Source organism: Capricornis sumatraensis, chromosome 7 (assembly GCF_032405125.1).
Source record: "Capricornis sumatraensis isolate serow.1 chromosome 7, serow.2, whole genome shotgun sequence".
In the NCBI taxonomy this organism is placed as follows: domain Eukaryota; kingdom Metazoa; phylum Chordata; class Mammalia; order Artiodactyla; family Bovidae; genus Capricornis; species Capricornis sumatraensis.
In genome coordinates, this window is record NC_091075.1 from 98303804 (window position 1) to 98329160 (window position 25357).

General features: G+C 39.5%; 1 protein-coding gene across 2 annotated transcripts in view; it reads right to left on the minus strand.

The window, feature by feature from the left end:
- Positions 1-11893: 11893 nt before the first annotated feature.
- The window catches only part of PRKG2 (protein kinase cGMP-dependent 2), a 111234-nt gene continuing 97770 nt past the window's right edge, over positions 11894-25357 (minus strand). For both annotated transcript variants that reach the window (XM_068975224.1, XM_068975223.1), the window contains exons 17-18: positions 14269-14335; positions 11894-11989 (exon numbers count right to left, since the gene is read on the minus strand). In XM_068975224.1, coding sequence (XP_068831325.1) covers positions 11894-11989; positions 14269-14335 — 163 coding nt within the window. The remainder of the gene's footprint in view (positions 11990-14268; positions 14336-25357) is intronic.

The following is a 25357-nucleotide window of genomic DNA, read 5'->3' on the forward strand; positions in this document are numbered from 1 at the left end:
TAGCATGAAGAAGGATTAAAGCTAAAATACTCCACCATCTAAAACTGCTACAACATTACTTTTATATGATGTACATATTTTGACTGACACCTGGAGCAACATATGCTTGAGGATATTTTTGAGCACTACTGTTATGTCTGGTTTAAATTAGTCCATGAAAGGCACGGTCTCTTAACTAGTTTTGCACCCAGAAAATACACCATACAATGTGTAGGATCTAGAACTGTTTTTTCCAGTTTTTTAAAATCCATGCTGACCTTCAACTATGACTATAACGCACACCGAAAGTCCTTTAAAAATGTTGGCTGAATACATGTCTGAAGTGTCTTAGTTTCTTTTCCCTCCGGGGTAAATTTTCCTCATCTATTAAGTAGTAGAAACAATTGCTTTATAAAATTGAGGCATCAAGTTCAACTGAGATAACATTTATTTTTTGCCTTATTTTTATAATCTTATTTATCTATTTTTGGCTTTGCTGGGTCTTCGTTACTGCTCAGGCTTGTCTCTAGCTGTGACGAGCAGGGGCTACCCACCAGCTGTGGTGCTTGGGCTTCTCCGTGTGGTGTCTTCCCTTGTTGAGGAGCAAAGGTTCAGTAGCTGTGGCATGCGGGCTTAGCTGCTCCGCGGCATGTGGGATCTTCCCAGACCAGGGATCAAACCTGTGTCTCCTGCCTTAGCAGGCAGATTCTTTACCACTGAGCCACAAGAGAAGCCCTGAGATGACATTAATAATGTACTTAGCACACTGCCTGTCAATAAGTGATTAAGATGTTAATCCTTTTCCTTTTATTTTAATCTTGAACAATGTAATCACCAATATCTGGCAAACTCATCTGAAAAATTACTGAGACCACACGCTGTTCTTAGAAGAGGATTATTTTAAAATTATATTATTCATACTCACACACATATATATATACTTACAGGTACATATGTACACACCTATACACATACCTATATACAACTATATACTCACCTAGAACCTTGAAAAATCTCAAGAATTGTTCTTATTTCTTCTTCTCTTAATCTCATTCTTCCCATCCAAGCTTGTCACCTGTTACTTTCCAAAACACAGCCTCAATCTACCCATCACTCCTTTTATGTGACCCATCTGACATTCTAGTCTGAACCAGTTCCCATTAGTTTTCCCTTGAATTAAATAATTCAACATCCTGCTGACTGGTCTGTCTGCTTCCTTCACTCCCCTATCTATGCTCCTTCAGAACACAGTCACCAGTATGATCTTTTGAAAACATAAATCAGCTCAAGTCACTCTCCTGTTCTAAAGGAAAAAAAGAAATCAAGTGGCTTCATATTTCTTTTGGGATAAACCCAAGCACTTTATGTGGTATAGGAAGTTTTCTGGAAACTTACAAGACTTCTTCCTGTTTCCCCAACATGCCAAATTCATTAATACCCCCAACAGTTTTTGCTTTTTTTTTTTTTTTTTTTGCATGGAACACTTCTTCCTAGACTGTGTCAAGGTTGTTTCCCTTTTAGCATTCAAATCTCATCTCAGATGTCACTTACTCAGGAAAGCATTTCCTTACCAGTTATTCAAAGCCATTCTCACCTCTCCTCAGGCTCAGTCTGTCACATTAGCCTGTTTAACTGTATTAATAGAGTTTATCACTGTGATGAAAAACTGTATTTGTTTATTTTTGCAGAGTAAGTAATTCTCCTTTTAAATTACTAACATGATTTTGTTTTTGCCTTCCTGAGAATAAATCTTGGTTCTTTTCTAGAAGCATCCACCTGCCTATTAGGGTGAGTTCCAGTAGAGTAGCAAAGTCTCAGCTGACGTTAAGCTTCTGAAAGTCAAAAGCCAAGCTTTGATCCTGAAAAAGGATTATCTAAATTCTTCTATCTCCTTTAGCTTATAAAGGATCGGGCCTTGTTAAGAGACCAGAGAATTTTGAGCATGTAAGGAAAGTCAAGGGAAAAAAAGAAATAGGGAAAAGCCTACCCTTTTCTAGCCAGAGGGAACTGTGAAAGGAAGGAAGGAGGAGAGGACACCCTTCCTCCCATGTTTGGGACTCAAGACAAGCTGTTCTAGAATAAATGTCAGCATAGTAACTTTGGGGACACAGCGTGGCCTGCAGTACAAGTGCAGTGTGCTCAGTCGCAACTGACTCTTTGCGACCCCATGGACTCTAGCTTGCCAGGCTCCTCTGTCCATGGGACTTCCCAGGCAAAAACACTGGGAGTGGCATGCCATTTCCTACTCCAGGGGATCTTCCCAAGCCAGGGATAGAAGCCGTGTCTCCTGAATTGGCAGGCAAATTCTTTACCACTGAGACACCTGGGAAGCCAAGACTCTGAGCTAGTTTGTCCTAGGTCCATATGGTTTCTGCATTGTGAAAACAAAACCTATAATTCTGAAGGTCTGCTAGGTTGCTCTTCAGAGAGCATCACCTTAGTAGGTGGCTTTGTAAGTGAGCAGGTCAAGTAAAGCTGGAAGGGACCACAGTCAATCCCTAAAGGTCTTCGGTGCCAGCAGTAACCACAAGGAAGCTGAGTCACTGAGGGAAGGCTTGGGCCTTGTCTCAGCCTAGAGAGAACAAATGACGGGCTTTTCCAGCCAAAGACTTCTGCCATGAACATCAGTCAAACACATGGCAACCACGTGGGTATCTGAACTTAGAGCCTTGTCTCACTCTCCATCTTGGTCAGGGACATAATTAGAAGAGAGGCTAAATGAGAATCTGAGCCATTTTGTTTAAGAGAGACTAAATGTTTTCTCAAACTCTGTAATTTACCAGAATTTCTTTCTTGTGTTGGGCTTAGTCACTCTGTCCAGCTCTTTACAACACTTTGGATTGGAGCCCACCAGGCTCCTCTGTCTATGGGATTTTTCAGGCAAGAATACTGGATTGGGTTGCCATTTCCTACTCCAGGGGATGTCCCCATCCCAGGGATCAAACTCGTGTCTCCTGCATTGCAGGCAGATTCTTTACCCACTGAGCCAACAGGGAATCCCCTAGAACCCCCTGTTTTTAAGTCCCTCCATTGTGTCTGACTCTTTGCAACTCCATGGACTGAAGCCCCAACAGACTCCTCTGTCCATGGAATTCTCCAGGCAAGAGTCCTGGATTGGGTAGCCACTCCCTTCCCCATAGAATCTTCCCAACCCAGGGATTGAACCCAGGTCTCCTGCATTGCAGGTGGACTCTTCACTGTCTGAGACGCCAGGTAAACCTCCTGGAGAGCTAATAAATCCCACAGAGGTCCAGACTCCTTCAGGTGGAATGGGGCCTAGGCCATGATACTTGTATGAGTCCCCATCAAATGCTGATATCAATCAAAATTTGAGAACCACTGCCCTAAAAGGACTGTAGAAATTATTTCATTGGATTAACTTTAAACTAGATGAGACTTTTCATGTCCTCTCACTAATTAGTATGTGGAAGCCCAAAGGGCATAAGCTGCAGATACAGCTTTTCAGTTTATATTTTTTCTATGAATATCCAGATTTTATGTTGAATTACATTTTGTAATGCCTTCCATCTGTTTAACAATTTACAGTCATCCTCTTACAATTAGAATATATGCTTCATGATGGAAGTAGTCTGGTCTATGTTGACCACTGGTAATCACCAGGTCTGGTACAGAGAAGACACACAAATATGTGTTGAAAGAATCCTTCAATCAGTTGATTCATTAACTCGTTAAGTAATTTATGCATATGTACTTAGTGGAGAGAATTTGGTGTCAGAAGATACTCTGCCTGAGGATGATTTAAAAGGTTGGGGGGATAAGACTCAGAAAGTCTGGCAGACGCATAACTAGATATTATCTAAAAATAGCTAAAAACACCCAGTAAAGTAAATCACCTGCTGATAACAAGCAAAAGCCTTAACTTGCATCTGTAAAAGTTTGAGGCAAAGATTTAAGTAAAAGCTTAATGCTGGACAAGCCTGATAAGGTATGTCAGTCCCCTGCCTTTAGAGTGATTTGATGGAGTAGACTTTGTATTTGATGTTCCCCAGTTCTTTCTTTCGGAGAAGGCAATGGCACCCCACTCCAGTACACTTGCTTAGAAAATCCAGTGGACGGAGGAGCCTGGTGGGCTGCAGTCCATGGGGTCGCTAAGAGTCGGACACGACTGAGAGACTTCACTTTCACTTTTCATTTTCATGCATTGGAGAAGGAAATGGCAACCCACTCCACTGTTCTTGCCTGGAGAATCCCAGGGACGGGGGAGCCTGGTAGGCTGCCGTCTATGGGGTCGCACAGAGTCGGACACGACTGAAGCGACTTAGCAGCAGCAGCAGCAGTCCTTTCTTTTTTTCAGTGATTTTTCTAGTATCTAGCCTAGCTCTCTGTTTCAAGTGTACGTTTTAAAGTAAACATTCTTGATCATAAAATAGAAGTTCAGTGTATAAAATGTAGCAATAGATAAAAATATCTATGATCACACTGCCTTGAGATCATCACTGTTCACTTACCAGGTCATCCAATAAATATGAATATAGATTAAGACTGTGAATTTGGTCCTCCTGCTGTGCCCTCAGTGCCTGGTAGAGTGCCTGGAACAGTACTTAATAACTGTTGAATGAATCAATTAAGAAGCACTTTAAATATTTTTCTTCATATTCACTATGCCTGAGTATAAGAGGGTTCCTCTTAATCCCTTTGATCAAGAATATATACATATATATACATATGAATATTTTTATTAGCTTTTCTTTACTTTCTTTGGTCTTGATTCATGGATCGAATTTTTAAGTATTTCTAGTTACACCTTAATATTTTCACTCTTCTTACCCTGTTTGGTCTACTTGGTTTCCAGGATTGATACATTGCCAGTGCCTTCCTTGAGCTCATCATATTTTCTTCTGCTTTTTATTTTCTTTTCCTTTTTTTTTTTAGATAAGTTCATTTATTCATTTATTTTTGGCTGAACTGGGTCTTTGTTGCTGCACACGGGCTTTCTCTGGTTGCTGTGAGTGGGATCTACTCTCTAGCTGCAGTGTAAGGGCTTCTCATTTTGATAGCTTCTCTTGTTGCAGAGCGTGGGCTCTAGGCAGGGTCTTCAGCAGTTTCGGTACACAGGCTTAGTCATCCTGTGGCATGTGGAATCTTCCCAGACCAGGGATCAAACTCTTGTCCCCTGCATTGGCAGGTGGATTCTTAACCGCTGGACCACCAGGGAAGTCCTGCTTCTTTTTTTCTTAATGCATGTCCACCTGTTTTTTTCCTGAGGAAGTTAACACTTAGCAAAAAAAAATTTCTTGTTTTTTTATTATACCATTTTAAATTCATAACAACTAAATAAACAAAAATGTTTTGGTTTTATGCTTTCCAAAACTGAAAATGCTCCAGGTTGAACTCAGTGTAGAGCTTGTCTGTAAACCACCTGAGACAAATTGATATTGCTGGTTTCAGGTGGGTCATGTGGCCTGTGCTCTGCGTACGCTGATAAGTGAAAATGGGTAGAAAGACAGGAAGCAAATCTCATTAGTTAACGATTCTAAATAAGTTACATAAGAATAATGATATATATAGGTTTGAATGGAGTGACTTTGTACAGTGTTAATTTAGCTAAGCCAGAAATATATTCCCCAGATTCCCCTTCTCTAGGCAATTCTGAGTCTGGCTTTGCCACGAAAGACATCTGCCTGTATCTGTGAGACACCTCAAATGTCCATGAGTAGCAGCCATGTTTATATTCTGGAGGTCAGTGCAAAGGCCAAGCACAGTTGCACCTCGTGCACATTTCTGTTGATATACTGGCTCACACTGGTGGTGAAGGGCAGTAGCCAGGCTTGTGGTTCCTCCAACTCCAGCCAGACTGCTCCTTTGGCATCTGCCAGTGCTGAGCCAGGTGTATAAAAGTGTCAGCTTATCCTACAAGCCACCCGTGTGGCCAAAGTTGGCAACCTTGAAAGAGACATAGATTCTCATTTGTCTTTATGAGTTCTGGTTTGCCAGTTTGTCTTCCCATGTTCACTCTGTTCTTGTCTCTCTTACTTCATGTCTGTCTTTCCTTCCCAATCTAGTGATTTAACTCCACACACACATTTCTTATCTCACCATTTCTACAGGTCCCAAATCTGGGAGTTGCTTATCTGGCTCCTTTGGCTCATGGACTCTCAGTAGGCTTTGACCAAGTACTGGCTAAGGTTATATTTTAATCCGGAGGCTCAACCAAAGGAGGATCTACTTGCAATTGTTGGCAGGATTCGGTTCATCACAGGTTGTGGGACTGGGGGCCTCATTTCCTTATTGGCTGTTGGCCAGTGGTTTCCTTCGTTATTTGCCACGAGTTCCTCCATAGAGAAGTTCATGTCACGGCAGCTGGCTTCCATCGGAGCAAGCAAATGAGAGAGAAAGTGAAGGCAGGCAAGATAGAAGCAGGTTCATTCATAACCTCAGAAGCGACTTCCCATCACTTTTATTCTATCTATTTGTAGAAGGACGTAACTAGATTCAGTCAACAATCAAGGGAAGGTGATTATAGAAGGGCATGAACACCATAAGCTGGATTCATTGAAAGGCATCCTTCTTTTTCTATTGTTGTTTTTAAATATTTATTTATTCATTTGTGTCTTAGTTGTGGCACACAAGATATGCAGTCTTCCCTGTGACATGTGATATCTGTTAGTTGCGGTTGTGGGATCTAGTTCCCTGACCACATATCAAACCTGGGCCACCAGCATTGCGAGCACTGAGTCTCAGCCACTGGATCACCAGGGAGGTCCCTGGAAAGCATCTTTGAGGTTGACTACCAAGCCTTTCAAACAGCCAAAAGGCTTTCTAAATATCTTAAGCATGTGCTATACACATCTTCTATTTCTTAAAAATAGAACTTCTAGGTTGTTTCCATGTCCTGGTTATTATAAACAGTATGCAAGACAGGAAAATAGACACAGCTGTGTATAACAGACTTTTGGACTCAGAGGGAGAGGGAGAGGGTGGGATGATTTTGGAGAATGGCATTCTATCATGTATACTATCATGTAAGAATTGAATCGCCAGTCTATGTCTGACGCAGGATACAGCATGCTTGGGGCTGGTGCATGGGGATGACCCACAGAGATGTTATGGGGAGGGAGGTGGGAGGGGGGTTCATGTTTGGGAACACATGTAAAAATTAAAGATTTTAAAATTAAAAAATAAAAATAAAAAAAAAATAGAACTTCTAAGCATTATTTTTTCCATAACGTCCTCACAGAAAAGATTTGTGCATGTAGCTTTTGCCTAATGGAGTGGATCAAGAATTCACACATAGGAAACTCACCAAGTTTTTAAAGAAAATATATCAGCTTGGAGTAAAGAAAGAGAGACAAATTGAAAAAAGCATCTCTACCATCAAACATGTAGTCAGGAAACAGGCTAAGAAGTCTGCTCAGTGGCAAATACTAGCCATATCTTACAGAAAAAAAAAGAAAAAGGTGGGGGGCGGGAAATTCAGGGGCAAAACCAAGATTCTACAAGGTGGAGCCAAAAGCTATGGCAAACAGCTCACAGGGAGTGGGACTGAGCCCTAAGCAGTGAAATGGTAACCTGCATCAGACTAAATTTCAGAATTCTATGGAAGGCTTTGTGCCTCTAATTTTCTCCCTCTTGGAATGCAAGGATCTGTTGTGGTTATCCTTTGGTTGTCTCACCATTCAGTGCTGTGAGTGTGAGAATAGATGTCTTGTTAACTTAGGTCACAGGCATTTTGACCTAAAAGAATATATCCAAGGAATCACATCTGATGTGTCTTCATCCACACCTGAATGGAACTTAGATGACAAGATCCCAGACCTTGAGTTTGAGTCTGATATTATGAGATGATCTTTTTACAGAGCGAGGGAATGAATTTATTTTGCACAAGGTAGTAATATAAGTAGTCTCTGGCCAGACAGTGGGTTGTGGTGGTTTTAAAACTTTCTTGCAAATTCTTTGAAACTCTCATTAAGAAATGGAGCCTCTGTTCCCTCCCCACAAATCAGGTAGCCTCTGTTCCCTCCCCACAGATCCTTGCATTCCAAGAGGGAGAAAATTAGAGGCACAAAGCCTTCCATAGAATTCTGAAATTTAGTCTGATGCAGGTTACCATTTCACTGCTTAGGGCTCAGTCCCACTCCCTGTGAGCTGTTTGCCATAGCTTTTGGCTCCACCTTGTAGAATCTTGGTTTTGCTTCCACCCGTAGAATATGGCAGAAGTGATGAGGTGTGACTGCAGTGCTGGTTCATAAAGTTTAGTGGTGCTTCTCCTTGTTGACTGGAACTCTTGCTCTCAAAGGCACACAAAAGGAGTCTGACTACTCTAATGACGTCATAACGTGAGGAATTCAAACCATGTGGAGGATGTGTGTAGGCATGCTGGACAGCAGTCCTAGTCTTTGAGTAGTCCCAGTTCGGGCTCCAGACACATGAGTGAACAAGGCTTCAGGTAATTACAGCTCTCAGCCACTGAGTCGCCCCAGTCTTTGAATCTTTCCACCTGATGTCCCAGATACTGTGGTGCAGAGACAAGCCATCTTTGTCACGTGCTGTCCAAATTCCTGACCCACCGAATCTAGAAGAAGAATCCAAGCAACTAAGAGGTGAGTGAGTGGAAGTCACTCAGTCATGTCCAACTCTTTGAGACCCCATAGACTGTAGCCTGCCAGGCTCCTCTGTCCATGGAATTCTCCAGACCAGAATTCTGGAGTAGGTGGCCATTCTCTTCCCCAGGGGATCTACCTAACCCAGGGACTGAACACAGGTCTCCCACATTGCAGGTGGATTCTTTGCTGTCTGAGCCACCAGGGAAGCTCAACTAAGAAGTTGTGGGTGAATTTGTTATATTGTTATAGCAACTGGAACTAAGCCATGAAAAACCATCACAGCTAAACTGAAAATGAAAGGTATATTTGAGGCCAATATTTAGCTTTCAAGGCAGTTAATAATCAGTGTTTTTATAATTATTTTAGAATCTTGTGTGAATGAAATAATGATGTAAATACTCCTAGCATAATACTTGGCAATAAAAAACAAGAGTTTATTATTATACCAAAAGATATATATGTATATATTTATTTCCAAATGGTTATTATCAATGACCTACAAGTAATAATATTCTGGCCCAATGTTCCAAAACTTTACATGTACCACCCCTAAGTTATAAATGAATAAATATATGGTTTGTTATCCAAGGTCACACATATCTAGGAAGAGCAGGAATTCAAACCCATAGTATTTTACTCCAAATATTTTCCTTTTCATCACAACATTCTCCTCACCCCAGATATTTTAATATTTAGAGAAAATAGGAAATTACCATTGCAAAAAGCTGACCCCACAGAGAAGAGGCTCAAGAATGAAAAATCAACTTTGTACCCAGAAAAGACAGATAAAGAATGATTTAATGATTAGGAATATGAAGGATCTGTATAGAGGGGAATAATTTTCTATATTTTCTAAGAATACCTATATATCTAATTTATAAAAAGTTAAAATTTAGAAACTTAGGTGAGCAGTGAGCTCTTAATAAGCACTTCATTTTGGTGAGGATTAACTCTTCATATGCACTAAACCTTAACCATCTTTACTTCATGATTTAAAAGAAAAAGAAAAGATTGACATTGTATTGATACAGTTATGCATACAGATACCAATGATACACAGAGTTCAGGACTAAATAGTTATTAAGGCCCCTTTAATTCTAACAGAGATAGTAACAGTACTTTCCATCTATGCAGCATTGATTATTCCATTGAAATTGGTAAAGGACTCTCTATCTATCAACTTACTCCCCAAAACAGTCCCCTAAAGTAGGCATTATTTTACTGTGCCTTTTTCTACAAGTGAGAAAGCTAGTACTCAAAAAAGTGAAGTCATTTTCCCACGGTCATCCAGCTACAAAACAGAATTGGGATTGTATTATGGTAAGGTCTCTCATTTCTTCATCTTTATAAAGTACTCTAAAGGAAACCCAATAAAATCACATATGGAGATTATATAATGACATGGCCAGTCATAGCCAAAGTAAACTTGTAGTACTCTAAGTTAGTTTTTATTTGTATATATGTAAGTTGTTTTTGAATTATAACTACTGATCACCTTTGAGAATACCATTGCTAATATAACTGTACAGTTCTAATATTAACCTAATACATGGATTTCCTACATTTATAAGTGAGTAATTGAAAAATATATACATGGAAAAACATACAGTGCTTACAAACCAAATGCAAATAAAACTCTTTAAAAAATCTTAGAAATTCATTAAGTGGGTTACGTCAATCCTATTAAAAATGCTTCATCTATGTACAACTTTAAAAATACTACTCCAGGAAACAAAAATTCTTTGGTTCAGCAAAAAGATTCTAAATGTGGAAATATAATTTGTTAAGGATGCACCTTCTTGGGTGGGGCCTGACTCATCTGTTTTAACACTTCAGAAAGCAGATAACTGATTCTCTGAATGCTGAAAATATGGGTGGAGTGTGGGTACAGGTTGCTTTTCCTATAGAACATCAGCATATGGAAATATAACCAGGAGCTTGAATAATGCAGAGGCTTCATTAATGGAACTTTTTAATGCAGAAATAACGTTATTTTTACTCTGCTAGATCAGAAAGGTGGGAAGTCGGCTTCTTATCCATTTGGAAAGGAGGGTGAGAGAATAATCATGATTGATACATAAAAACATTCTACTAGCAAAGTTCTTAGGCACTGGCATCCAACGCTATTGAAACAAATCTACCCATCGTTTGGAAGACTACAGAGGAGACAGGAAGGGACTTGATGTCGGGTGTCCTTGTTACTGGGCATTACTTCTCGAGCAGCTGGCCTGCCTTAAATATCTAAAATTATAAATAGTCCCATGACTCACACATCTTTTTAAAAAATTATTAATGCAACAGTGATTTTGGTTTGCTTCAATATTTGCCAATGGGATTTTCATTAAAAATTAACTGTGTTTATTCTGTACTCTTGGTTTATTAATAGCAACAGTCACAGAACTGGTCAAAATATCTCAGAGTCTCAAAGAGTCAACATTTTGACCTTTTGGAAGTTTTTCTCCTCCACAGGTAAGGGGAAGGAAAAGCCTTCACAATCTAGTTTCTGCATGTTTTCTAAGTTGATTGTGAAAGTATTTAATATGTAAGATAAAACTTTTCCAAAGACCCCTCAATTAACCACACGTTACAACCACCTCTCACAAGACTTTTGCAAAGTCTCTGAGGTACCACAGCTGGTCACAGGAAAATAAAAAATATTTTTTGCTTTGTTTATTTTTTCTAAGTTCTCCAATACAATATAATTACCTGGAAGGAAGAATTAACTCATTTATGTTAGGAAGTGGTACCAAGGACTAATATTCAAATTTGCCTTTCCCCAGACTACTTTCAGAAGCATATTAATTTATTTCTAGGTTGAATGCAGGTGAAAACCAAGAATTGCTATTGACTACCAAGTTTCCTGCAAACCCCAATTTCAAGATGCCATGATGCTTATGTGAAATTGTTGGGAAAGGGAAATTTTCAAAAATTAACCCTTGTTCTTCTTTCTATTTGAATGACTTAGTTGTTCAAGGACAAGACATTTTTTAAACCTTACTAGGACTTAAATGAGACAAGAATGATAAGGACGGAGCAATAGATTTCAGAGAAGATAATGTCCCTTTAACAAAAATGGTTCTGACTTCGAAGAGGGGACTAAGACAGCCTTCAACATTTGAGAAAAACAAAGAATGGAACACATGAATAATTCACAGCATCTGAAGGAGACGTTATAATTCAGAACCACCTCTGCACCCACTCTCTCCCACCCCCAGATTATGGGCAGGGATTTCGTTTCTCTAATGGTCTTCCAAAAGATAGTGTCAAACTCCAAGGAGAAATGATCAGTGTTGGATTGCTAGGACTTCTAGTCCTCTTGTTTCTGTAGGCAGTGATCGTCTTTCCTTCTCTCAGAAGTCTTTATCCCAGCCTGACAGCTCATCTGGAGGCACCCCCCTTTCAGGAGGATACTTGTCAAAGTAGCTGTGATCTGTGGGTCCACTGAGCTAGTAGAGAAAAGATGAAACCAAAGGTGAGAACACATGGGAATGCTCCCTGTATCTGAACACTGATTTTATACTGCAGCCACTTGTAAGGTACGCATAAGGAAAAGATGACCAGTTATCAGTTTTGAATCATACTCTCAACCTCATGAGATCTCCCCTTTAGAACAAATGGATTGGATTCCAGAATTACCTTTGATAAGGAGCTACCTGGCCTGAGAAGTTATTTCTGAAAGAAAAGGTGAAAAAATGATATCTATTTTTCAAACTGGAAAACATTTTAAAAGGAAATATTTTTTCTTTAAAAATGGGTCAGAATCCTTCTTCCACTTTGTATGTTTCTCACCAATCGAAATTTTATATGGCTAATTGACACATATAAAGTCTCCAGAAGTTCAAACAATGGGAAAATTCAAAATGTTTGTTTTGAATGACTTTGTTGAAAGAATTAAATGACTCTGGTGTTCAGTTACTCTGGAAATCAAGTGGTTTCCAATTTTTAGTCTTCAAACAATTTTCATTAGTATCTAATTGAATTATCAGCTGGTAGATAATTGAAAATACTATTTATAATCCATCATAATGAGTTTTGGAGAGACAAGGAGACTACTCAGGTGTTCAAAGTGACATTTTATTACAAAACCTTCCACTCTCATTTACTTATTTACATGAACACAACTCTTAGCACGTTCATCTATTGGACTGGCCAAAAAGTTCATTTGGGTTTTTCTGGAAGATGGTATGGAAAAACCTAAATGAACTTTTTGACCAACCCAATATATAAAGAGATGGTGATGGACAGGGAGGCCTGGTGTGCTACGATTCATGGGATCACAAAGAGCCGGACATGACTGAGTGACCGAACTGAACTGAACTGAATATATAAAAATAATTAAGAGAAATAGAACTGATGTGGAATCTGGTTCCACTTTTTAATAAATAATATTTATCTTCAAGTATATTTAATAATTTCTTTTCAAAGCATCTTGTTTAATAATTACTTTAAAATTTATAATGTATTTATATTGTTTGATACTGCATCTTACAAAAATGTAATTGTAACTGAATTCAGAAGAAATATCTGTGCTGCCAACAAAATCTTTACTCTCACAAAAATTTTAAATTAAAAAAAATTAAAATTTAAAGTTTTTAAAGGATGAGCAATAAAAGGCTTTCCAGCATAAAAATCTTTTACATTAGGATAAAATTTTATAGGGAAAATCTAATGGAAATATGGAGATATATGGAGGCATTCAGAGAGAAAAAGGAATGATATAATATTTCTGTCTGTATTTTAAAATTATTTTAAAAATAATTATTTATGTCCAAAAAAGCAACATTCAGGGACTGAGTACTGGAAATGTAGCTAGTTGTAATTAAGATGTGATGAGAAGTGGAAAATCCACTTGAGATTTTTGAAAATTTAGAAAGATCTCATTAATATTCTATGTTGGTTACAATTTGAAATGTAACATGTAAGGGGTTCCCTGGTGCTACCAAGGGCTTCTCTGTGGCTCAGCTGGTAAAGAATTTGCCCACAATGTGGGAGACCTGGGTTCAATCCCCGGGTTGGGAAGATCCCCTGGATATGGGAATGGCTACCCACTCCAGTATTCTAACCTGGAGAATTCCATGGACTGTATAGTCCATGGGGTCACAGAGAGTCAGACATGACTGAGAGATTTTCACTTTCATTTTCACATGTGGAAATAATAATTCTTAATGTAGTAAAATAATTAAAACTAATTTCACCTATTTCTTTTAACCCTTTTAAATATGGCTACTGGAAGATTTTAAATTGCATATAGGTTCATATTATATTTCTAGAACCATATTTTAGCCTGACCAACACTGATGACCTTGGGACTTAGAAATGAAAGTGTCAGTCACTCAGTCGTGTCCAACCCTTTTTGACTCCATGGACTATACAGCCCACCAGCCTCCTCTGTTCACGGAATTCTCCAGGCAAGAATATTGGAGTGAATAGCCATTACCTTCTCCAGGAGATCTTCCTGACCCAGAATCCAGCCTGGTCTCCTTCATTACTTAAATTCACATGTAATGCATTCCTAAGAGTTGAGCTAACGTCCATTAACAGGTAATAGAATCATATATTGCATAGAATCACAATTGCAAAGACATTTTTACTTAAATTTAAAAACTTAAAATTTTTAAGATGTATTACACATATACACTCGAGTGTGCACACATGATCACACACTTAAAATCTGTTTACAAAAACACCTAGAAAAAAATCAAGAGAGTAACATCAGCTACCATACCTCTCTTTGTAAAGGTGATGGAAGATTTCGTGCTTTCAGTCCCTCCCAATTAAAACCATTTAACCACCTGAGAAATGAGAAAAGCACAGAGGAATATTACTGATCTGATACACTATTAGCATGTCATGTTATCTGTCAACCCATTCTGTTGCCTGCTTCCTGCCTGCAACGGTGTAGCTGCAAGTAATCAGAGAGAAATACTCACTGTGCCCACACACTCACACACACACACACACACACACACACACACACACACACACACACATCTGTGTATCTCACATTACATCCATGCCTACTACCTTCCAGGGAGGGGGCTTTAGTGTCTCCAGCAGTCAGTCTGGATCTCTCTGTTTTTCCACTCATTGCCACACACTTTTAGACTCATAATTCATTCTTTGTCCTCTCTCCTCAAACTTTCAGAACCTCCTCTCCATCCTCACTCCCAAATGATAGCCTGGCTTCCTATTTCACGAAGAAAATTGGAGCAGAAAAAGGAACTCCTACAATTTTTCGCCAGCGTAATGCTACATGCAAGTTCAGGAGCTAAGTCATGTCTGACTCTTTGTGACCCAAGGACTGTAGCCTGCCAGGCTTCCTCTGTCCATGAGATGTTTCAGGCAAGAATACTGGAGTGGGTTGCCATTTCCTTCTCCTATGTACCTGCCTATGTACCCACATCTGTGTGCTTCCCTTCTCTCCTGTGCCATGAATGCATTGCCTTTGCTTCCAGTTGAGGTCAGCTCCTCTACTGTGTAATTGATCCTGTAGACATTCTCTATTCAAACATGCTCCTTAAAATCTTACTTCTCCTGAATTTTCTCTGCTGGTGCATTCAGATCAGTATGGAAACAATGAAATTCTTGCAACCACAAAGCACTCTCCCTTCACCTGAACTTTTCTCCAACTCTCACTCCAGTTCTCTCCTCTCATTGGAAGAAAACTTGAAAGAGTAACCTAATCACTGTATCAGCTGCACAAAAAAAAAACACTGCTGCCTGCTCATGCCAAAGAATGCTCAAACTACTGCACAACTGCACTCATCTCACACGTTAGTTAAGTAATGCTCAAAATCTCCAACCCACACTTCAGCAATATGTGAACTGTGAACTTCCAGATGTTCAAGCTGGTTTTAGAAAAGGCAGAGGAACCAGAGATCAAATTGCCAACATCCGCTGGATCATGGAAAAAGCAAGAGAGTTCCAGAAAAACATCTATTTCTGCTTTATTGACTATGCCAAAGCCTTTGACTATGTGGATCACAATAAACCATGGATAATTCTGAAAGAGATGGGAATACCAGACCATCTGACCTGCCTCTTGAGAAACCTGTATGCAGGTCAGGAAGCAACAGTTAGAACTGGACATGGAACAACAGATCGGTTCCAAATAAGAAAAAGAGTATGTCAAGGCTGTATATTGTCACCCTGCTTATTTAACTTATATGCAGAGTACATCATGAGAAATGCTGGACTGGAAGAAGCACAAGCTGGAATCAAGATTGCTAGGAGAAATATCAATAACCTCAGATATGCAGATGACACCACCCTTATGGCAGAAAGTGAAGAGGAACTAAAAAGCCTCTTGATGAAAGTGAAAGAAGAGAGTGAAAAAGTTGGCTTAAAGCTCAACATTCAGAAAACGAAGATCATGGCATCCAGTCCCATCACTTCACGGGAAATAGATGGGGAAACAGTGAAAACAGTGGCTGACTTTATTTTTCTGGGTTCCAAAATCACTGCAGATGGTGACTGCAGCCATGAAATTAAAAGACGCTTACTCCTTGGAAGAAAAGTTATGACCAACCTAGATAGCATATTAGAAAGCAGAGATATCACTTTGTCAACAAAGGTCCATCTAGTCATGGATATGGTTTTTCCCGTAGTCATGTATGGATGTGACAGTTGGACTATAAAGAAAGCTGAGCGCTGAAGAATTGATGCTTTTGAACTGTGGTGTTGGAGGAGACTCTTGAGAGTCCCTTGGACTGCAAGGAGATCCAACCAGTCCATTCTGAAGGAGATCAGTCCTGGGTGTTCATTGGAAGGACTGATGTTGAAGCTGAAACTCCAATACTTTGGCTACCTGATGCAAAGAGCAGACTCATTTGAAAAGACCCTGATGCTAGGAGGGATTGAGGGCAGGAGGAGAAGGGGACAACAGAAGATGAGCCGGATGGCATCACTGGCTTAATGGACATGGGTTTGGGTGGACTCTTGGAGTTGGTGATGGACAGGGAGGCCTGGCATGCTGCGGTTCATGCGGTCTCAAAGAGTCGGACACGACTGAGCGACTGAACTGAACTGAACTGATTCCAGTAAACACTGAATGTTGCCTGCACTGAAGCCATCAGCCACTGTAGCCACCTGGCAAGCAATTTGGGGTGGAGAAAAACATAATACTGGCACTAGATAGTTAAGATATATACCAAAATAATAATGTCAAGAAGATGCCCAGACTCTTGCATCTTCTCATATATAGAAAAGCAGTAAAATCGTTGACTTGTTTTATCTTTTATTTGTGATTAGCAGTAAATATTTTTTCTCTTTTTTTTAAATTGAAGTATAGTTGCTGTACAGTATTATATGTTACAGATGTGCAATACAGTGACTGACAATTTTAAAAGGTTATACTCCATTTATAGTTATTACAAAATTGGCTACATTTCCTGTGTTGTACAATATATCTTTGTAGCTTGTTCTTTACCTAATACCTCATAGTTTGTAGGTAAACTCTTCCTCCTCTACCCCTAGGTTGCCCCACCCTGTTTCAGCAGTAATCTTCTCATGTCCTACCACATGCTTTTTTCTTAAGCAAAAACTCCTATATATCCCAGCTCCTCCCTTACCTCTCTGGAGCAGTTTCTCAGAGATAGCTGAGAGGCTACCTCCCAGGCTATCGTCCTCAATAAGGTCTTTAAATAAAAGCTAACTTGCAAATTTTAGGTTGTGTGTTTTGCTTCAGTCGACACTATCCATTTTATCCTGGGCATACTTCAGTCAGATTTCACCCTCTCCACTCTATGAAATTGCCTTGATTCTCAGTTTTAACCTCACTGCCAGCAGCATTTGCCACAGCTTATCACTCACATTTACCCATCACTCAGACTTACTCATCACTCACACTTACTCAAACACTTCCTTTGCTTGGCACCAGAAACATACTCTTGTTCTGGCCTTCTTCTTACCTTCCTGAGTACTTTTTCTCCTTTTCCACTGCTATTTCCATATGAAGTTGTTGTGCTCTGGAGCTCAGTCATTGGACCTGTTCATTTTTCTTTTTTTTTGGGGGGGGGGAGGGTTTATCTTTTTTTTTTTTAATTTATTATTTTTTTTTAATTTTAAAATCTTTAATTCTTACATATGTTCCCAAACATGAACCCCCCCCCTCCCTCCCCATAACATCTCTGTGGGTCATCCCCATGCACCAGCCCCAAGCATGCTGTATCCTGCATCAGACATAGACTGGCGATTCAATTCTTACATGATAGTATACATGATAGAATGCCATTCTCCCAAATCATCCCACCCTCTCCCTCTCCCTCTGAGTCCAAAAGTCCGTTATACACAGCTGTGTCTTTTTTCCTGTCTTGCATACAGGGTCGTCATTGCCATCTTTCTAAATTCCATATATATGTGTTAGTATACTGTATTGGTGTTTTTCTTTCTGGCTTACTTTACTCTGTATAATCGGCTCCAGTTTCATCCATCTCATCAGAACTGATTCAAATGAATTCTTTTTAATGGCTGAGTAATACTCCATTGTGTATATGTACCAAAGCTTTCTTATCCATTCATCTGCTGATGGACATCTAGGTTGTTTCCATGTCCTGGCTATTATAAACAGTGCTGCGATGAACATTGGGGTACATGCGTCTCTTTCAATTCTGGTTTCCTCGGTGTGTATGCCCAGCAGTGGGATTGCTGGGTCATAAGGTAGTTCTATTTGCAATTTTTAAAGGAATCTCCACACTGTTCTCCATAGTGGCTGTACTAGTTTGCATTCCCACCAACAGTGTAGGAGGGTTCCCTTTTCTCCACACCCTCTCCAGCATTTATTGCTTGCAGATTTTTGGATCACAGCCATTCTGACTGGTGTGAAGTGGTACCTCATTGTGGTTTTGATTTGCATTTCTCTGATAATGAGTGATGTTGAGCATCTTTTCATGTGTTTGTTAGCCATCCGTATGTCTTCTTTGGAGAAATGTCTATTTAGTTCTTTGGCCCATTTTTTGATTGGGTCGTTTATTTTTCTGGAATTGAGCTGCATAAGTTGCTTGTATATTTTTGAGATTAGTTGTTTGTCAGTTGATTTATTTGCTATTATTTTCTCCCATTCTGAAGGCTGTCTTTTCACCTTGCTTATATTTTCCTTTGTTGTGAAGAAGCTTTTAATTTTAATTAGATCCCATTTGTTTATTTTTGCTTTTATTTCCAGAATTCTGGGAGGTGGATCATAGAGGATCCTGCTGTGATGTATGTCTGAGAGTGTTTTGCCTATGTTCTCCTCTAGGAGTTTTATAGTTTCTGGTCTTACATTTAGATCTTTAATCCATTTTGAGTTTATTTTTGTGTGCGGTGTTAGAAAGTGATCTAGTTTCATTCTTTTACAAGTGGTTGACCAGTTTTCCCAGCACCACTTGTTAAAGAGATTGTCTTTACTCCATTGTATATTCTTGCCTCCTTTGTCAAAGATAAGGTGTCCATATGTGTGTGGATTTATCTCTGGGCTTTCTATTTTGTTCCATTGATCTATATGTCTGTCTTTGTGCCAGTACCATACTGTTTTGATGACTGTGGCTTTGTAGTAGAGTCTGAAGTCAGGCAAGTTGATTCCTCCAGTTCCATTCTTCTTTCTCAAGATTGCTTTGGCAATTCGAGGTTTTTTGTATTTCCATACAAATCTTGAAATTATTTGTTCTAGTTCTGTGAAAAATATGGCTGGTAGCTTGATAGGGATTGCATTGAATTTGTAAATTGCTTTGGCTAGTATACTCACTTTCACTATATTGATTCTTCCGATCCATCAACTACCCTCACTTTGTAGGTAATCTCATTTAGTCTTATGGCTTTAAATAGCATGTATGAACTGATTACTCTCAGATTTCTATTTCCACTCAAGATCTCCCCACCCCATTGTTTTATAGGCTGATATCCATAACTGCCATTCACTGTCACCCCAAAGAATATCTAATGGGTATCTAGCAACAATAAGGTTCACATTGAAGCTCCAAATTTTCCTCAATAAATTTGTCTCAACTCTTCCAGTTGTTCAAACCAAAGACTTTGGAGTTATCCTTTCTCTCACATCCTGTCTCAGTTCATGGGCAAATTTAGTCAGCATTATCTTCAAAACACATTTGTATTCAGAACCCTACAAATACTCAATATCTCAATTCTACCAGCATGCACCAAGTCATTAGTATTTCTTGCCTGTATTATTACAATCACCTCCTAATAGGTCCTCTGACCTTCCCAGGTCACTCAGGGGTAAAAGAATCCCCCTGCCAATGCAGGAGACTCAAGAGATGTGGGTTCAACCCCTGGATGAGGAAGATCCCCTGGGCTAAGAAATGGTAATCCCTTCCAGTATTCTTGCCTGGAGAATCCCATGGAGAGAGGAGCCTGGAGGGCTACAGTCCATGGGGTTACAAAGAGATGGACACAACTGAGTGCACACATGCATGCAAACAGGTCCTTCTACTTTTGTCCATGCGAAACAATCCAGCAGCAAAGGCAATCATTGAAAATGTAAGTCAGGTCACATCATGCCTTTGTTCAAAGCTGTCCAATGCTTTCAGTTTCACCCAGTGAAAAGCCAAAGTCTTCACCATGTCTTTACTATAACCCATTGACTTACAAAATCATCCTTTCAATCACCACCCTTCCCCCACCTTACCACAGTCCTACTTTTCTCTTTCTTTCTGTTTTGCACCTGTGTCTCCTCAACATTCTTCCAACAAGCTAGGGATGCTCCCAATTCAAGGCCTTTGCATGTAAGCCCCTGTAAGTGAATGAGTCTTTCCCCAGATTTCCACATGATTTGCTCCCTCAACAGTATCAGATATTTTCTCAAAGGTCATTTCTTAGAGAAGCCTTCTTTGGGAGACACGGGTTCAATCCCTGGGTCAGGAAGATCCCCTGGAGAAGGAAATGGCAACCCACTCCAGTAGTCATGCCTGAAAAATTCCATGGATGGGGAAGCCTGGTGGGCTACAGTTCATAGGGTGGCAAAGAGTTGGACACAACTGAGTGACTTCACTTTCTTTCACTTTCTTTTGCCATCCAGTCTAACATGGCAAACCTTCCCCATTCCTCGCACCCCTACCCTCCCCACCACACATTACATCCCATCCTTTCCTATTTTCTCTCCTTAGTACTTGACACTCTCTAATATCTCTACTATGCACTTTATGTAGTTATAATAGCTTCTTTATTTTCTTTCTCCCCAACTAGAATCCAAGCTCCGTGATGGCAAGAATGCAAGCTCGTTTCCAAAGAAGTGTCATTAACACTGGGAACAGTGCATGCTAAGTTGCTTCAGTTGTGTCTAACTTTTTTGCAACCCTGTGGATGACAGCCTGCCAGGCTCCTCTGTCCACGGGATTCTCCAGGCAAGAAAATTGGAGTGGATTGCCATTTCCTTCTCCAGGGGATCTTTCCAACCAAGGGATCAAACCTGCATCTCTTATGTGTCCTGCACTGGCAGGTGGGTTCTTTACCACCAGGGCCACCTGGGAAGCCCACTTGGAACAAAACAGGGGCTCAAATAAATGTCTGTTGAATAACTTAATGAGTCTACAACAAGAGGACACATTTACACAGGATCTCTAACTATCATTCTTACAACATCACATTGCCATATTGTGATGCTCTTGATGAAATGTATCTAGAAAGCTCCAAGAGAAAAACTATCTCACAATTATCTGTAATGGGATGAAGCTAAAGGCCAGATGAAGTCCTTTCATTTATTGCTTCCAAATCATTAATCTAAAAGGACTGATATGGTCTTTAGGATACATATCAGGCTTGGTGAGCTGGAGATTCAACACCAGAAATGAGGAGAGCTTACTTCTCTCAGACAGAAAAAAAAAAAAGTACTCTGTCTCTCAGAATATTATGAAGCACATGGAGTAATACTGTTTTATATAATACTGATCTTTTCTGTTGGGACACTGAAGTCACTTCAGTCAGTCAAGAAAAATGTACACACTGCTATATACTTATTAATAAAGTGGATAACCCACAAGGACCTACTGTATAGCACAGGGAACTCTGCTCAATGTTATGTGGCAGCCTGGATGGGAGGGGGTTTGGGGGAGAGTGGATACATGAATATGTATGGCTGAGTCTCTTCCCTGTTCACTGAAACTATCACATCATTATTAATCGGCTATACCCTCAATACAAAATAAAAACTTCAAAAAAGAAAAAAGAAAGAAAGAAAGAAAAGAAAAAGCACCAGCCCAGGGCTGGCACCAGTGTAGTGCAGAAAGTCAATTTGGTCCCAGGAATCAGAAACAACAAAGACCCTGCTTTTAAGATATCTTTATTTTGGTAGGAGGTGACACATAAGCAAACAAGTAAGTACTACAAATACTTACGTTAGTTTCATATACTAATAAGTAATAGAGAATAAAGAGAAAACATAAGAGAATAAAATGGTAGAGGTTGACTGGGATGAGGATGGGTTGGGAGGTACTGCTTTTTAGCCAGAGTGATGTCTGAAGAAGTAGTATCTGAGTTAAAGCCATAATGAAGAGAATGGAGAAGCCATGGATAGATTCATGTCAATGGCTTTCTAAATGGAAGAAAGTGATGAAATGAGCAGAAGTGTAGTGAATGGAGGGAAAACTAGAAAAACATATCATGTCTGAGAACCAGTCAGAGGCCAGATCCTGTAGGGTCTTGTAGAACATAAAAAGGCATCAAGATTTTATGCTTAGGGGAAAACCAGTACAAAGTTAGAAGGAAGTGATGTGATCTAAGCATGTTAAGACAATTACGGCCACTATGTGAAGAATATCCACGGCAGGGGTGCAATGGGAGGGTGGTAGGAGGTGGGAGAAGGCAGGCTGGGAGATTTTATGAGACCGTCACATTCTTCTGTCTGTCTACTGGACCTGCAGTTACGTTTTTCTACCTTTTTCAATCTCTTTCCACTCTTGGAACTGGTTTGGGGGTCACTCCGTGACTGGATCTCCCATCCTAAGTCTAAGCTTAGCAAGAGAAAAAATACTAAAAACAGAGGGCAGGCTCTGGTACATTCCATTTCAGATGCCATGCCATTCTTCACTCAAAGAGCCATTTTTGCCTGAGCTGCTGAGTCTTTAAGAAAAGAGTGAGAGTCAGACAGCGGTGCTAGCTGTATGACTTCCCCTGTCCTTGCTGCAAAACCGCAGAAGTCTTCTGCTTGATCCACCCATCAGCTTCTTTGTACAGACTGAGGCTCCATTTTTAGGGATTTCTGGGCACACAGTTCTGTGGGTTCTTTTCTTTTACCACCAAAGTCTGCCACAATTCCTTTTCACATATTTTACAATGCTCTCTACCCAGAACCTACTCCATAAATATTAATAAAAATCATTACTGTTACTCCACTGAATCAAAGAGCCTGTGCATTTCTTGTTGAGTACTTGTTACAATTTGACTTATGGCAATATTTACTTAACATGAGTGGTTATTCACTTAACACTTGGCCTTTTTGACACTAACCACATTTTAAGTAATCCAAGTGCCAGCATGCACTCGTGTGTGAAAAATATTCACTAAAGAAATATTAGCAGCAACTGCACATAAATTGCTTCTCCATTTTTAGAAGGCTTGTAGTTATTCTTGAGAGTAAAATTCTAGAGACTCGAAATATTAAAGGTAACATTATGAGACTGGAAACAAATTACTCCTGGGCCTAGCAGGAAAGATTTAATTGTACCCTACAAATATATTATCCCTCTTTTCAGACAGACATGATTGGTACCTAGTTAATAAATTAACTCACAAAAAGGAGAGAGAGGAACTATATTTTTAGGAAAGACGATTTATCACGGACTGGACAAACATTTAACAATAGAACATGTTTAACTGTATTGTTTTAAAAAACAAAATTGAAGTAAACAGCTTTCTAAGAAAAAAAAAATGTTTTACCTTAGAGAGGAGCTGGAAAATCTGATAGCAAATTTTAGAAAATTTTTTTGTTTTATTTCTTTATTTAGGCAGCAATGTATGGCATGTGGGGATCTTAGTTACCTGGCCAGGGATTGAACCTGTGCTCCCTGCATTGGAAGCATGGAGTCTTAACCACTGGACCTCCAGGGAACCCCAGAAAGAATGTTTTCTCAAAAAAAAAAAAAAAATCCAGAATATCCTGGGTAGAGAAGCTATATATGCCTTGGAGACTTATAGAAGGTTCTAGAACACTATTTGAAAGCAGAGAGATCTGTTTTTCAGCCCCACATGCCCCAGCTTTGTATCTTAAGAATCACTATGAAAATAAGATGAAATAATGGTTTTAAGCTCCCTGTGCTCACCAGAAGGCACTGTGTAAATTTGCTGCATCTTATTAGTGAACTCTGCCCTACACACGGATGCTTCAGCTATTTGGCAAAGAGCACCGCCTGTTAAAAAGTATAGGCAAATTAATCCCTATGGGGAAGGGAATTCAAAATTCTTCATTACCACACTAAAGTGAGAAAGTCCTTTAGCATCAATTTGCATGTGCATAAAATTCCAATTTGACAGTTACATTTAAATGAGCCTCAGGTAAATGAGAAGCAAGAGATAAAACTGGAACCTGTTAACAATTATATCACTTCTATTTTCCAACTACCTCAGAGCAACCATGAAGACGCTTCTTTAATGAGACAAAAGAATACACTGGAAGAGGGACTTCAATTGACAGGACTTTTGTTTGTTCAATAAGAATGGTATATTTATGTGTCTTTTTATCATGAGACAAGAAACTGTGATAACAGCATGTAGGAAGAGAGAGAAACTGGAATCCAGGATAAATAATAAACTTTACACTGAAGACAATCCAAAGGCTCTAAGAATAAAGAACAGAAAATGCTCTAAGCATTTTGATGTCTCTGAAATGCACAGATGTGTCTGTCTGTCTCCATCTCTTCCCTTCTCCCTACCCCCTTCCTGATATATCCTGACTCCTTACGGAAGAGCCCAATATGAATTTACAATGTTGAATACATGGCTTTATTTCAAGAAAGCTCATGAATAGATAGAGCAGGGTTGGCAGCCCAGGGATTTTTTTTTTTTTTTTTTGAGCTGCACCACTACTGTTCAGAAAAATGGACAGTGTTTCTATTCAGCAGCATCTCTCCCTTTATTTTCACTCTATGGTGATTTGCCTCTAATTCTTCAGTAAAAACATCCAGAGAGAAATAAAATATTGAGAGGCGTTTTCCTCTCTGAAAGTGAACACAGCAGTGTGTTCAAAGGTTTTCAAAAATGAAATTCTCAAATTTATTTTTTTGAACTATCAAGAGGTGATAGTCTTTATTTGTAAATCAAGCACAAAAGCAAAACATCTTGAGGATGGCAGGATTTAGCCAGGCATAGATTAAAAACAAACAAATAACTCCAAGGCTTGAACTTCCACACATGCAAACAAATCAGAGATTTTATGTTGTGGAGGTTATTGATGGTTTTAAAGGCCAGTTTTAGAAATTCACAGACCTGAAGAGGTGCATATTAGATTACTACATAAGGATAAAACATGGTTTGAGGTTTTGTGGAAATCAATGTACCTCACCCGAAAAAGTAAAGTACAATATGAGACTTTAAAATGTGCAGAGCTAACATCACTCGTTATCAGAGAAATGCAGATCAAAACCACAGTGAGGCACCATCTCACACCAGTCAGAATGGCTGCGATCCAAAAGGCTACAAGCAGTAAATGCTGGAGAGGGTGTGGAGAAAAGGGAACCCTCTTACACTGTTGGTGGGAATGCAAACTAGTACAGCCACTATGGAGAACAGTGTGGAGATTCCTTAAAAAACTGGAAATAGAACTACCTTATGACCCAGCAATCCCACTGCCGGGCATACACACCAAAGAAACCAGAATTGAAAGAGACACG